The 13,742-nt window shown below is 61.6% G+C and overlaps 3 protein-coding genes across 7 annotated transcripts; all 3 read right to left on the bottom strand.

The window, feature by feature from the left end:
* Nucleotides 1-12: 12 nt before the first annotated feature.
* PAGR1 (PAXIP1 associated glutamate rich protein 1) lies at nt 13-2,992 on the bottom strand. Its single transcript, XM_059898897.1, has 3 exons — nt 2,113-2,992; nt 1,833-1,915; nt 13-435 (listed from the first exon to the last, which is right to left on the bottom strand). Exons 1-3 carry the CDS (start codon nt 2,592-2,594, stop codon nt 236-238), a joined length of 765 nt encoding a protein of 254 aa, XP_059754880.1. The 5' UTR covers nt 2,595-2,992; the 3' UTR covers nt 13-235.
* A 1,687-nt stretch (nt 2,993-4,679) lies between these two features.
* Nucleotides 4,680-6,862, bottom strand: PRRT2 (proline rich transmembrane protein 2). The gene is made up of 3 exons (XM_059898896.1): nt 6,780-6,862; nt 6,006-6,091; nt 4,680-5,918 (listed from the first exon to the last, which is right to left on the bottom strand). The coding sequence occupies exons 2-3, from the start codon at nt 6,024-6,026 to the stop codon at nt 4,680-4,682; spliced, it is 1,260 nt and encodes a 419-aa protein (XP_059754879.1). The 5' UTR covers nt 6,027-6,091; nt 6,780-6,862.
* A 1,174-nt stretch (nt 6,863-8,036) lies between these two features.
* Nucleotides 8,037-13,165, bottom strand: MAZ (MYC associated zinc finger protein). 5 transcript variants are annotated; one of them, XM_059897060.1, is made up of 7 exons: nt 13,060-13,165; nt 12,348-12,434; nt 11,408-12,264; nt 10,939-11,002; nt 10,490-10,661; nt 9,429-9,653; nt 9,033-9,120 (listed from the first exon to the last, which is right to left on the bottom strand). In XM_059897060.1, the coding sequence occupies exons 1-6, from the start codon at nt 13,093-13,095 to the stop codon at nt 9,451-9,453; spliced, it is 1,419 nt and encodes a 472-aa protein (XP_059753043.1). In that variant the 5' UTR covers nt 13,096-13,165; the 3' UTR covers nt 9,033-9,120; nt 9,429-9,450. The 5 variants fall into 5 exon arrangements, with proteins under 5 accessions (XP_059753045.1, XP_059753047.1, XP_059753043.1 ...); XM_059897062.1 differs by lacking the exon at nt 9,429-9,653 and having other exon boundaries at nt 8,037-9,120; XM_059897059.1 differs by lacking the exon at nt 13,060-13,165 and having other exon boundaries at nt 12,348-12,607.
* Nucleotides 13,166-13,742: the final 577 nt, after the last annotated feature.

The following is a 13,742-nucleotide window of genomic DNA, read 5'->3' on the forward strand; positions in this document are numbered from 1 at the left end:
TCTAAGAGAAGATAACTTGGTATTTTTTATTTTAGATTCAGAAAATTCAGCCCAGGTCTCCAAAGAGATGTTCAATAGAAAACATAAACACATACACGTATGTCCTCTTTCTGGCAAGGTGCTGTGTTGGGAGCTTGGAGTGTCTCTCCTCTTCCCAAGTTTCCCAGCGGCCTGGGTTAGGGAAGAAGAGCCAAGGCCCCAGCAGGTAGACTCTGCACCCTAAGGGCAGCAGCACTCAGTATTTCCGCTGCCGGGGGAAGAGACTACTTCCTGAGGACCGGAGTGGGGGGCTGGTGGGGCTGGCATCCTCTGAGTCCAGGCTGAAGAGGTCCCTGCCAGTACGAAGGATCTGCTCCTCCAGCTTCTTGTGTCGCTTCATGTCTGAGAGGACCTTGTCCAGGCGCGCTTCCCGTTTCTGGCTCCGGGCTGAGCTTCCTGGAGAAGGGGAATGAGAGAAATGTGGAAGCGAGTTGAGGCAGTGTGCACCAGACCTGCCTGGATCTTACTAATCACTTGGGGAGCTCATTGAACAGAGATTTCCAGGCCTGTCATGGAGGTTCTGAGGTTTAGGGATGGGGCCTCAGATGGGGTGGGCAGTGAAGATCTGAATTATGAGAAGGGGCTAGAAATATGAAGATCGGGGAGGAGCATCCCAGGTAGGGGACGAGCAAGTGCAAAAGCCCCAGAGCAAGAACAGGGAGGTCTGTTCAATGAGAAATGTAGAGCTGGGGGAGACAGGAAAGATAAGGCCAAAGATATGACCTACAGGTCACGATAAGGGGTTTGGATCTTTTAGTTTACATGGAAGCCCTGGGGGGGGCGGGTTGGATTCTCAATTGACGCACTCATCCACCCGCCCCCCCCGCCCCCCAGAAATGGACTCCTTTGGAGAATTTAAAACAGAGGAGTGACACAATTTATGTTTTGAAACATAAACCCGTCTCTGGCTGCTGAGGCTGGTGACAGGAAGACCAGTTAGGAGCTACCACAACTACCTAGGCAACAGAGATGGTGGCTTGGATTAAGGGTGCAGGCAGAGCTAACAAGACTTGCTGCTGGCTTGAATGCTGGGGTAAAAGAAAGAGAAATCAACACCGGCTCCGAGGGGGCACTTGCCTGGTGGCGCAGTGGTTAAGAATCCGCCTGCCAATGCAGGGCACATGGGTTCAAGCCCTGGTCCGGGAAGATCCCACATGCCGCGGAGCAATTAAGCCCATGCACCAGAACTACTGAGCGTATGCTCTACAGCCCGCGTGTCACAACTACTGAAGCCCGTATGCCACAACTACTGAAGCCCGTGTGCCTAGAGCCAGTGCTCTGCAACAAGAGAAGCCACCGCAATGAGAAGCCCGCACACCGCAACGAAGAGTAGCCCCCGCTCACCGCAACTAGAGAAAGCCCGTGCGCAGCAACAAAGACACAAAGCAGCCACAAATAAATAAATAAATAAATTTATTAAAAAAACAAGCAAACAAAAAAAGAATGGCTCCGAGGGTAAATTCTAGGAAGGCACATGGGATGGGAAACTGGGTCAGATTATGAGATGTACACAGTAGTGTAGGGATGTGGATCTAGATAATAATGATAATGACTTGGACTTCTGGGGGGACTGAGATCAAAGGAATGGGAAGCATGATGGAATTATCTGCAGAAGATAGGGGACCACCAAAGCTGGAAGGATGGCACCACTGGGTGCATGCTCTCTCCTGAAACAAGTTCTGAGCTATCAAGGCACCAAGCAAAGGCCTCTTTTAGGGAGTCACTTTCTGAGTAAGTGGGAGCAGAGGCCCTTCACCGCCCCCCCCCCCCCAATTCTCCCCTCTTGTCTGTACCTGGGGTGCGTCTCCGGTCAATCAGGGAGTCCTTTGGTGTCATTGGCTCATCATCAAAGTCAAATTCTGTGGGCATGTGCGGTCTGGGACAGGGGGATAGAGAGTGAAAGGTGAGGGTGGTTCCCCCCAAACACCCACACTTCACAGCCTGCTGGCTCTTCCTCTCCGGCTCTCTTCCCTCCCTCCACTTCCCATGCTCCTGGGTCCCACCTCCCCTCCCTACTTCCTCCCGGCATCAGGGGAGCAGCCTCAAGGACAAGGTGTAAGGCTGTGCCCTCACTTTTCCTCTTCCTCCTCTTTGGCCTCTGGCTCCTCATCGGATCTCTCCTCTTCACTCTGGGCCTCAGGTGTGGGTGGCCGGCGGGGCAGGATCTCAGCCTGTAGCTCCAGGGTACCGTGGGCAGCCAGCAGTTCATAGAGCCTTTGGATTTCCGAGGCGGGTGGCATCCAGGACTGCCCATCAGCGGGCAGCTCCACCTCTTCATCGCTGCAGGGCACGCACCAGTCCTCGGATTCTCCCTTGGCATGCTCTTCCCCCTCAGTGCTGGGGGCTTCTCCCTGCACCTCCTCGGCCCCGGACCCCTCATGCTCAGCCTCCTCCCGGCCTCCTTCCCCCTCTTCCTCGGCTTGATCGGCCGAAGCAGAGGGGCCTCCGGTATCCTCCACGGCCAGAGCCTGGAGGCCGGAGGTCACTTCCCCTTCTTCAGACAGAGGCGCCGCCATGGTGGCTGCAGTGTCTCCATGGCCCCGGACAAGGGACATATGTCACTAGGGAAGGGGCCCTGCGATGATAGGAGATGCAGGAGTACTGAGCTGGGGATCCCCCAACCCCAAGGGTTGGGCTCCCCAGGGGTTTAGGGAATGTCTCTCTAACCAATCAGGCTCCAACAGCAGTCCCTGCGAACAGACCGCCTGTTCCCAGGAGGGGGCGCTCCGTCCCCTCCAAGGACCCCGCCCCCACGGATCGAGATCCGGTACTCCGGTGTTCCCAGGGACCGGCAGAAACCACTTTCCAGGCGGGAGAGGGGCGGACTCGCTCTTCTCGCCTTGATACCGCCGCTCTCTACACCTGGATCCGGCACCCTCTCCCCGCACCTCGAAGTTTCGCCACCTCAGCTGCCATACACACCTAGGAGCTAAGACCCGCCTCCCGGGCTGCGTAGGGTCACAGCACGCAGGCGCACAGAGATCGCGCGGGAGGCTCAGTTTTAGTCAAAGCTACTTGGAAGAGGAAAGCAAGGGAAGGCTTGCACATGCGCAGGTAGGCGCTCCGGAATGATAGGCTTCGGCCCACAGTAAAGATGGCCACCGGGGCGGCGCATGCGCAGACCACCCAATAGGTTCTGCCCGAAAGGAGGCAGTACCTCGGGCCCCAGCGGCGCACGCACGTACGGACCAACTGAGGCTGGAGGCGAGTCTCATGCAGTCTCCGTTTATTGGTGTTTCAGACTCATGCAGCATCCGGCATACAAAAAGGGAGAATCTGTTTGGTGTATCCTTTTGTTTTGTTTTGATTTTAGACTTTTAGGTTTTTTCCCTACACTTTTCTTTTTTTAGGGGGAAAAAAAAACCGCCAACTCGGAACCGCGTTGTGGTTCGGTCCCCGCCCCCCAAACCTCTCTCGTCCTCTTAAAAAATCATAGACCTCTCCGCCTCTCCCTGGCTCCCTGCAGCTGGGAGCTTTGGTCCTATTTTTTGGGTTCTTTCGTTACAAAGCACGTGAATGACCCCAGCCCCAACGAGTTCTCTGACTGGGTTAAAAAGCCCAGGTGGGGTAGGTCAACTCAGGCTGACCGGGGAGGGTCAACAGCCGCGCCCCTCCCTTCTCCCAGGTGCGTGTTCGGAACAGTACTGGCCACCCCTGCACAAGTCTCCAAACGAGGCCTGGCTTGCCAGCGCTGCGACCCCGAGGCACCATGGGGGCGTCCGGACCTGGGTGGTCCCAGCTGAGAACAGTCGGAGCCCGGGCTAGGGAGCCCTCTCCTGACACTGCTCCCCTCCCCCAGCCTGATCTAAGTGCTGGAGTTTTTGCAGAATGAACGGTGGAGGAGGGTGGAGGAGAGGATGCTGAGGGGCGATGAGGAGGCAGGAAGAGGAAGGGGGTGGAGGATGTGGAGAGGGAAAGGGAGATGAATAAGGAGAGAAGGAAGAAAGGAATGGGGGAGGATGCTGAGACAATGAAAGTTGGGAAAGGGAGACCAGAGTTGAGGTGCAGGAAATTCTCGGGAGGTTGTGGTGCAGGAAGGTGGGGAGAAATGCTGGGAGGCTGAGAGCAAAGAGAGTTTGGGAGATGTTCAGGGAGGTTTCCAGAAGTGCAAGGAGGTTTCCAGAAGTGCAGGGATAGGGAAGCCAAGAGGCTGGAGGGGATGCAGGCAGGAGTGCAGGGAAGTTGGAAACAGTGCAGGGAGAAGGGAGGCCTACGGTAGGCAGTGGAGCCTGGCAGGATGCAGGAGCAGGAAAGAAGCTGTAAACAAGGCCGCTCAGGCTCCCTTGGTCCCTATGGGTGCGGGCCTGGGCCATGGATTGGGCTCCCCCCAGGGGAGGTTGGGCCCAAGGCAGCTCCCAACAGGAAAAAAAGTCTTGGAATGCAGGGCAGAGCCCCTCACTTATACACTGTGGGAGAGGAGAGGGAGGGACAGACAGAGACGGTTGGGGGGGCGGAGGGGAGACAAGGAGAGACAAAGAAGTAGGGAGGACAGACAGGAGAGATCAGGGGCAGGGGTTAGTAAAGCTGCCCTTGCCAACCCTTCCATTCCTCCCGGCCTGTCCCAGACCCCCACTCACCGCCTAAGTTGATGACGCAGGAGGCGATGATGATGAGGACCCCCCCTACCAGCGCCACGATGCTTAAGAGCTTGGCCACGCGACCCAGACGCTGGGCCCCATCCACGTCCCCCTGCTGCAGGCTGTTCCGGGACTGGGGTTAGGGTGAGGGGTGGGGGCACCAGCCCAGCCGGGATCAGGTGTGAGAGTCGTCCAGAGGAGACAGGCCAGTTGGTAGCAGTGGTTAAGGGAGGAAGGGGATTGGAGAGGCAGCAGGAGGAGGGCACAGGTCAGTAAGGCTGTGTGAAATGTCTCAACTTCCCTCCCACCTGAAGGGGTAGGGCTCAGAAGGTGAAATCCTAGGAAGAGGCAAGGAAAGGCCCTGTAATTGGGAAGTGAGGTCCATGCAGAGAGGGGAGGGAAGGCAAGGTTACTCCTGGGGCTCTGTCCCAGCACTGGCAGGAAGCTGGGAGCCACAGCAGGCCTGGGCCAGGGTCCCTTGGGGCTCACCATGACGGCATAAGCGAAGGCCACGATGTTGACAGGCCACATGGGGCAGAAGCAGGACAGGATGGCGAGGATGATGTAGTCCCGAGGTTTCTGGGTGCCTTCACCCCCCTCCACCCCAGACCCTGCCAGCTGGGAACTAGGGTGGCGGCTCAGGCTACCTCGGGGAGATCCTGAATGCCCACTGTGAGCCCTTCCTAGTCTATCTTCCTCAACCAGCTGCTGCAACACACGGGGTGGAGCCCCATTGGCTGGGGGGGTTTTTGTTGAGGATGGTGAGTGAGGCTGGGGGGCTGGACCCTCTTCCCCATCACCATCACCAGCCTGCAGGGGAACCACTACCCCATTCTCCTGCTTTTCTCCCACGTTCTCAGTCAGGACCTCAGAGGTGGGGTCCTCCTGGGTAGGGGGCTCTGGCTGAAGGACTGGCTTGGAGGTGGGCTGGGAAGCTGGCTGGGGTTCTGGCTGAGGGTCTGGCTGGGGGTCCAGCTGGGGGTCTGGCTGGGGAGCAGGCTCTGAGGCTGGCTCAAGTGGGGCTGCGGATTCCAGGTTGGACCCCTGGTTTGCAGTGGCCTCTTTGCTCACTTCTGGTTTGGATGGTAGCTCTTGGCATGTTTCTTCGGTGCTGGAGTTGGCCTTTGATTCCCCTCCTGGGCTTGAGCTGAGGTCTCTGGCCTGAGCTGTTTCTGGGGCCACGGTTGGGGTCTCTGTGGTTTCTGGAGCCAGCCCAGCCTTGGGCTCTGTGTCCACAGGGGCCCCAGTGATGTCTGGTCCTGGCTGCAGGGTCTCTGGCTCATCTGGGACCCCAGCTGGGATCTGGGGAGGACCAGTTCCAGCTTCAGAATGGCCAGGCCCTTCTCCCTGGGTCTGGGGACCCTCCTCTACCCCCTTCATCTCAGAGACCTGAGAGCTGCTGGCTGCCATCTTGAGATAGGAGAGGGGAGAGGGCCTCTGTGGGAAGGATAGAGCAGCAGAGACAGCAGCAAATCCTGGAAGAGGAGGAGACAGGCTTAGTGTGAGGAGGGAAGAGGTAGCTCTCAGCACTGCAGCCCAAGAGGGCAATGCTCCTATCTCAGGGCCAGCCTTGGGCTGCCTCTGGGGAAAGGAAGAAAAGTTGGGGTTTCCTTTGCTTTGGGGTGGGACATCTCTGGGGAGGAGTGCTCTGCTCAGTCTTCTGGTTAGAGAGCCCTGGGAAGATGAGCCCTTTTGTAAACAGGATCCTCCCCATGGTCTCTTCCTGGGTCCACCCAACAAGATCCAGACTCTCAGATCCTAGTAGATACCACAGCACCCCAAAATCAACAAGCTGTTCAGAGACCCATGCACTCCGGTAGGCAGACTGGGCAGAGAACCCCGAAACTCGCATTCCACTCCCTCTGCATCAATCCTTCCTTCCTCCCTGGGCGTCCAGCGGTGCGGTTTGCTTGATGCGCCTTTGGGGCGTAGACGCCCGCGCCCCTCCCTGGGGGACCTGGGCATCTCCTCTGAGCCCCTTCCCAGCCCCTCTCCCAGGGATTTCCTCGCCCCCGGGGGACCGGCGCCGCCTCCTCCCATTGGCGTGGTGCGCCCAGCACCACCAGCCAGTCCGCCAGGCGCCCGAATTCCCGTACAGCCCTCCCGGCGTCCGCTGTCTGTCCGTCCACTCCTACCCGCAGCCTCAGTCCATTCCCGTCTCACCTCGACGCCGGCCTCCAAACTGCTCCCGCTGCTGCCGCCGCCGCCGCCGCCGCCGCGGTTGCAGCAGCCGCAGCCCGGGAGGGAGCAAGTCAGCGAGCGAGGGAGGGAGGCGGCGGGTCTCCCCTCCCCTCTGCTCATCCCCTCCTCCCCTCCTCTCAGGTCCCCTCCCCTACGCTCCGCTGCCGCGCACCGCCCCCGCCCCTTGCACGCCTCCCGCCCCTCGCGGCCAGCCGGAGGGAGCCACGCGTGCCAGGTCCCGCGTTACCTGGGCAACCGGCCGGGGGACCACTCGCACCGCTCCCTAGCCCTTCCCCCGCGCGCCTCTTGGGGGTGCCTCCTTCCCATGCCCCGGCCCCCTCCCGCCAACGGTCACCGGGGGTCCTGGCAGAGGCAGGGGGTTAGGGGAAACGGAGAGAGGTCTGCGAGGAGAGACAGGACCAGTGGGACAGGCAGGACCAGGTGGAGGCACCCCTAGAAGCAGAAAGAAGGGGAGATGAGGCAAGACTTGTGGAGGCTGCAGAGGATGACCAGGGTGGGGTTTCAAGAGAAGGGAGCCTGCAGAACAGGAAGTCCCTCTACCCCCAAGGAAGCAGCAGCAGAAATGGGTACTGGAAGGCTCAAGAAAAGGTCCTTGGAAGGGTCAGAGCAAGGACTGGGAAGGGAATTGCAAGGGGCAGGGTAGAGGCTGCAAGGGCAGTCTGGAACAGCAGGAGGGGGCTGGGGCAGAGGAGCCCGAGTAAGAGCAGGTTGGACCACGCCAAGAATGAAGAGAAAAAGTGGGGAGAAGTGCAGTTTTTATTCTCAACCTCATTGTTCCCAGTCTTAGGGCTCACAGTTGCCCAGTCTTTTCGCAGCTACATCATCCACCATCAACTCTCAGGGCCTTAAGGGTATGTAGGTATTTGGCTGAGCAGCAGGCAATCGGTCCGGATGGGGGAAAGCAGCATTTATGTCCCACAACTGTTTGGGTTTCTGACCCAGGCCTCTTCAAGCCTCCAGGGGCTATTCTGGGCCTGTGCAGACTGGGTATTCCCCAGAGACTCCGGAGTCCTGGAACGTGCTCTCCACAGTCACCGGAGCCTCAGCCCCACCCTGAATCTGGACTGCAGCCACTGATGCTGCCTCTGAGGAGGAAGGAGCCAGAGCCCCAGAGCTGCACAGGGCAGAGCAAGACTGGGACAGACAACAGGCCTAAGAATCCCCTTAGGGGTGGGGACAGGGGGCTTGGTGAGAGCAATTCATTCATTGAGTCTGAGACAGGTTTTTATTTAAAATTTATTGTAATGGGGTCCGCGCAAAAGGAGGGGGTGAAGGGTGGGGAACATGCAGGGGACACAGGAACACGATGACATGGCCAGGGCCACAGCTTCTGTCGCGGGGGGAGGGATGAAAAGAAAAGGCCAGGGATGGAGCTGGGGTGGAAGAGGGAAGGGGGAGACACTGTGGCTGCATTCCCCCCACCCCCAGGAAGCACCTCTAGTCCCTGGATCCCCCCCCATTTACCCTGGCCCCCTAAGATTCCATCTCTTGTTCTGCCTCTGGCCCTAGTGGCTCCTTCTTTTGCTCCCCTTGACTTGTTTTCCCCTGACAGATTCTCAAGCAGGATGATATTTAGGGCCTGACCCCAAACCACCCCACCTTATGAAGGTACAAACTCTGCCTTCCCTGTTTCTGCCCCTCCTCAAATCTCACCTTTCCCCCTCTCTGGGACAGAATCTTTGATTTCCCTCCTTCCTCTCCTCCCTCCCCCTGGAAAAAAAAAAAAAAAGCACCAACTCCCCAGGGAGGGGCAGCAGACAGTAGGGGGACACTGAAAGGAGGAGAGGAAGAAGGACCATCGAGGGAAAGGCTCACAAATCCCTGGAAGGGCAGGGCAGGGGGTTACAGAGAGGAGAGGGGGTGAGGGCAGTGGCCACTCCTGTCCTCTGCCACCCCTGCCCACTGTCCAGGGGGCCTCAACACAACCGAGGGGACAGGTGTGTGTGGGGTCAGGTCTGATAGGGAGAAGAGAGGAGCAGGAGAAACAAATCATTAAAACCTAGCGAATTCCCCTAAGAAAACACTTCTTCCTCCTTTTCTTCTGGAGGCTCCTTGGTTGATGGGGGAAATAGTGAGGAATTGGTGGGAAGAGAGAGGGGAAGAGGAGATGGTACCAAGGGACTTTCCTCCATTCTCCCCTCTCCCCCCCACCAACTTGGAGCTCACCAGGGTTGGGAGGGAAGTGGCTGAGAGCTCACAGGCACCCCCTCGGCCCCCGAGAGGGAGCCCACAGCTGTGGGAGGGGCTGCCACTGCCGCCGCCGCTGCCGCTGCTGCCGCCATTGGACAGACCTCACCTGTACCTGCAAGGTGAGAAACACCAGATCACAGCGCAATCTGAATGGCAAGAGCCTTGCCCCTTGCCCCAGACTCTTTCCCAGACAACCTCCCATGGGACACAGCCGTTGCTCACTTCCTGTTTGGTCCCCAGAGATTTTAGCCCACATCCTTACCCAGTTCTCCTGAAAGGCCCTCCCTGTCCCCAGAAGTCTCCCTAACTTGGGTGATAGATGGACATCCCTGGCCTTCCTAAGATCCCCTATTGGGCCCTTTGAGCCCCCTCGTCCCACACGCCCCATCCCACCCCCCCCAGCCATGCCCCACGCCTTGCCTTGTGGGTGCGGGGGTCCCCCTCAGCAGGTGGGCTGTGGCTGGGGGGCGTCTCCCGGGACAGGGGGGGCGGCCCCCCCCAGATGGGTCTGCATGTGGCCGGCCAGCTGGGCAGGGGTCTTGCAGTGCACGCTGCACAGCTTGCACAGGATGCGGTCAGCCCGCGGGGCCTGGAGCCCATGGTCCTTCACCGCGTGGATGCGCAGGTATGCTGCCGTGGTGAAGCCTATGGGGGGGGGGGGGGTGGATTGGGATGGGGGGGTAGGGGTCAGCCAGGCGGAGACCCCAGAGACGGGGTTGTTCTCCTAGGCTGGGGACACACTCCTCAGATGGCCCTGTCCTCCTCCCACCACATCCTTGGTAGCCTGGGGCCAACTACTCTGCTGGGGCTGGTGGGGCATAGCTCCTCCCTGAGCTTGAGAACTGGTTGAGTGGTGTTGGCTTTTGGGCCTTGGTATCCACAGAACCCATCCTCTGTGGCTGGGGGATCTCTCCTGGGGTGACCGGACACTGATTCCTAGCCACTTGAAGAGTTGACCCTCAGCAGAGACGGCTGTGTCCCCTCCCTCCAGTGCCCCATGCAGTCTCAGACCGGTTACTCAGTGAAGAAGTGAATTTGTTTAAAAGCAGCTTGCTCTACTACTGAGGCATGGCAAGTACTTGTTAAATCCCTGCCATTGTACTCCACTTGCCCCAGGAGCTGAAGACAAGAACTTGTGGCTGCACAGCTGAAACCTTGCCTTCTGACCCTTGGGAACTGGCTCCCTTGACCACTCCTTCCCCAAAGCAGTTGTGTCCCCCTCCCATCTCCCCACACACACCCAGAAGTGGACTCTTTCTGGTAGATCATCTCCTCAAGCCATGACCTCTTCGAACTTAGTGATGATGTTTAGTCATCCCAATGTTGCTTCATTTGCTTTCTAAAGGGCTCTAGATGCCACGAGCTCTTGGCTACAGCACCTTTAACCCACATCTGTGGAAGGGCCTCTGGTTCTGTCCCAACCCTTTGTCCCCGGCACCCGCCCCCCCCCGCCCCCCGCCCCGGCACCTCTCAGCATGTACCTTTGTTGCAGAGCTCACAGACATGGTGAGGGCCCTGGCTGTGCACCTTCATGTGGTCCGAAATATAAGCCGAGCTCAACATCTTGCCACACACATGACATGGCACCTTCTCCTCGTGTCGTACTGTGTGGGCCCGCAGCCGATCCTTCGTAGCAAAAGCTGCCTCACATTTCTGGGGAGGGGGGAGGGGCGTGGGGGGTGTCAGGAGAGTTAAAGCTTCGGGGAGTAGGGAGAGGGGGGCAAGAGGTTAAAGGAATCAGAGCCTTGGGGATCTTTGATCTGTAGGAAATGGGAGTGAGATGATGAGGCCTTGAAGAAGGGATGAAAAAATGGAGTGAAAAAGCAAAAAGAAGAGAGAGAGAAAAAGGGGGTCTGAGAGGCTGAACTCAGACAACTACAATGAGGATCAAAATCATGAAAACCAGGACAGGAGGAGGCGGGCTTCCTACCTCACATTTGAAGGGCCGTTCTGTTGAGTGCACTTGTCTGACGTGACTGTTGAGGTGATCCGGCCTGGGGATACGTTGGGGTTGGGGTTAGGGCCCTGGGGTGTGGAGGTGTCCCCGAGTCTGCCTAACACAGTACAGCAGGCCTTTCCCTGGGTCCCTACATTTTCTCCCAAGCCCGGGGTTTCAGAGTCCTGGTAAGGCAGGAAATCCCTCCTCTGGCGCAGGGCTGCCTCGGCCTCCTCCCACTCGAGGCTGTCCTACAACCCAAGGACCCACCTCCTTTGCTAAGTACCACCCCCTGCTCCCTGGTAACCAGGAGAGGCTGTCCGCCCTCCTCCCTGGGAGTGGCTCCCTGTCCCCATTCTCAGAAACCTCCCTCCCTCCCCACCAGCCAAGGCCAGGCCACCTCCATCGCCGACCGTCCCTCCCTCCCCACCCGCCTAGTGGGCGGCCGAAGCCCCGTGCACACCGGGAGAAGCTCTTGCCACAGTGGGAGCAGTTGTAGGGCTTGTGCACAGCGCCGTCATGTGAGCGCACGTGGTAGCTCATGCGGTCCTTGCGCTTGAAGCGCTGCTGGCACACCGGGCACTGGTAGGGCTTCTCGTCCGAGTGCGACAGCTTGTGTCGGTTCAGGTGGTAGACGTCGCGGAAAGCCTTGCCGCACATCTCGCAGGCGTGGTTCTTCCGGATGCGCTTTCCCGAGGCGGTCGTGGTCACCACGCCACCGGCGGCCACTGCGGCCGCTCCGCCGCCGGCACCCGCTTCTCCCCCTCCCCCGCCGGCTCCGCTCAGCTGGGGCACGCTCAGGAGGCTCAGGGGCACCATGGTGGGCATCTTCATAGCACCCGAAGGGACCCGGCCGGCTTTGGCTCCCGTGTGGATGGCCTCGTGCCTCCGGAGATTGTAGCCGTTCTTGAACTCCTTGGCGCACAGGGCACAGATGTAGGGCCCCTTGCTCTTTGTCTTCTTCTCCAAGGCAGATGCGACCGGGGCCACGGCGACCGTCGAGGTTGGGGCAACGACGGCGGTGGCCGCGGCTGCGGCGATGGTGGCGGCAGAGACAGGGGGCGCGGCCTCAGCGGCGGGCGCCGACACCGGCGGGGGCGGCGGAGGTGGCGCCGGGGGCTGCTTCAGAGCCGCTGTGTCCACAGTGGAGGCGGCGGCCGGGGCCGGGGGCGCAGCAGCAACGGCGGCGGCGGCGGCAGCGGCGGCGGCCGCGGCTGCGGCGGCGGCGGACTCCTGGGCGGCGGCGAGAACCGGGAGCAAGTCCACCTGGAGGGGCTCGGCCGCCGGGGCCTGGGGCGTGGGTGGGGGCGCCGGCGCGGCCTGCGAAAACAAGGCGCCGTGTGGGCCACGGCCGCGGGTCGGCGCCCTCCCAGCCCGGCCCGCCACGGCCGGCCCCTACTCACCTGGAATGGACTCTGGGCGCAGCCCTGGGAGGCAAAGAAGCGGGACTGGAGCTCAGCCCCGACCTGCAGGGGGTTCTGGGCGTGACCCTGAGGTGGCGGGAAGGAGTTCATGAGGCCGCCCACCCCCCGGGAGTCCAGGCCCAGCACGGGGAAGGGGGGGGCCAGCAGCGTGCAAGGGAACACGGGGAACATGGCCTCGGCCACGGCGGGGCCCCCGGGGCTCAGCGGGGGCCGGGGGCGCGGGCCGCGCGGGGCCCGGGCTCGGGGCGCCGCCCCCGGCCGGCCGGGCTGGGCCGCGCCGAACGCATGGCCCGCGGGCCGCCCCGCCGCCCGCGCACCCCGGCCGGCGGGAGGGAGGGAAGGAGGGCGCCTGGCGGGCCGCGGAGCGCGGCGGAGACGGCGGCGGCGACGCCCCCTGGGTGGGGGCGGGAGGCCCCGCGGGGCCGGGGGCCGGGGGCGGGGGCCCGGGCGGCGGCGGCGGCGGCGGCGGTTGGAGCCTGGCGGGGCGGGGTGGGGGGAGCGAGGGAGCAGCCTCGGCCCCCGCCGCGCGCGCGCCCAGCCGGCGCCTCGGGGAGGGCGGGGGAGGGCGCGAGGGAGGGAGGGGGACAGCTGCGCGCGCACCGGGCGCGCGGAGGGGGGGGGTGGGACGGGAGGGAGGGCGGGCGGGAGGGGGTGTGGGGCGGGGGTGTGGGGCGGGGGAGGGGGTTGTTACCTGGAAGATGAAGCTGCTCCAGTTGCCTGGATCCATGGCGGAGGGAGGGAGGGAGGTGGCTCGCGCTCACCCTGGGGCGGGAGGAGGAGGAGGAGGCGGCAGTGGGGGAGGGGGAACCCGGGGAGGAGGTGCGCGGGGCGGGCGGGAGGGGGGGGAGGAGGAGGAGGAGGAGGGTGGGGGGGGGAGCGGAGCACACTGCGCGCGGGGAGGGAGGGAGGGCGGGCGGGGGGCGCGAGGACACACAAGAGGCTGGAGCGGGCGCGAGCGCGAGCGCGCGCGAGGCCAGCGGGAGGGGGGAGGTACGAGAGGGACTCTGGCGGGAGGAGGGACGGGGGAGCCACCCAGCAGCTGGAGTCGCCCTAAGCGCGAGACCCCTGAGACGGCCGCTGATTGGCTGACGATGGCGCAGGTGGTGGGCGCGCGGGAGACGGGGCGGCTTCTCTTTCCCCCCTGAAAGATTCCACCCCCCGCCTCCCTCCACCAGCGGCCGTTACTTCGCGCGCACGCGCACAAGCTCGCTGTCGTTGCCGAGCGGGAGAGTAGGGGAGCGCGCGCCTGGGGTACGGATGGGGCGGGGCTAAGCTCTAAGCGCGCGCCCGCCTAACGGTTGTCGTCCTCGGACTCTCGCGGTAGCTTTTTGTGTCCTCTGGGCCACCGTCCCTGCCCCCTCCCACTCCAGCGGT

The sequence above is a fragment of the Balaenoptera ricei genome, chromosome 15 (assembly GCF_028023285.1).
Source record: "Balaenoptera ricei isolate mBalRic1 chromosome 15, mBalRic1.hap2, whole genome shotgun sequence".
NCBI classification, from domain to species: Eukaryota; Metazoa; Chordata; class Mammalia; order Artiodactyla; family Balaenopteridae; genus Balaenoptera; species Balaenoptera ricei.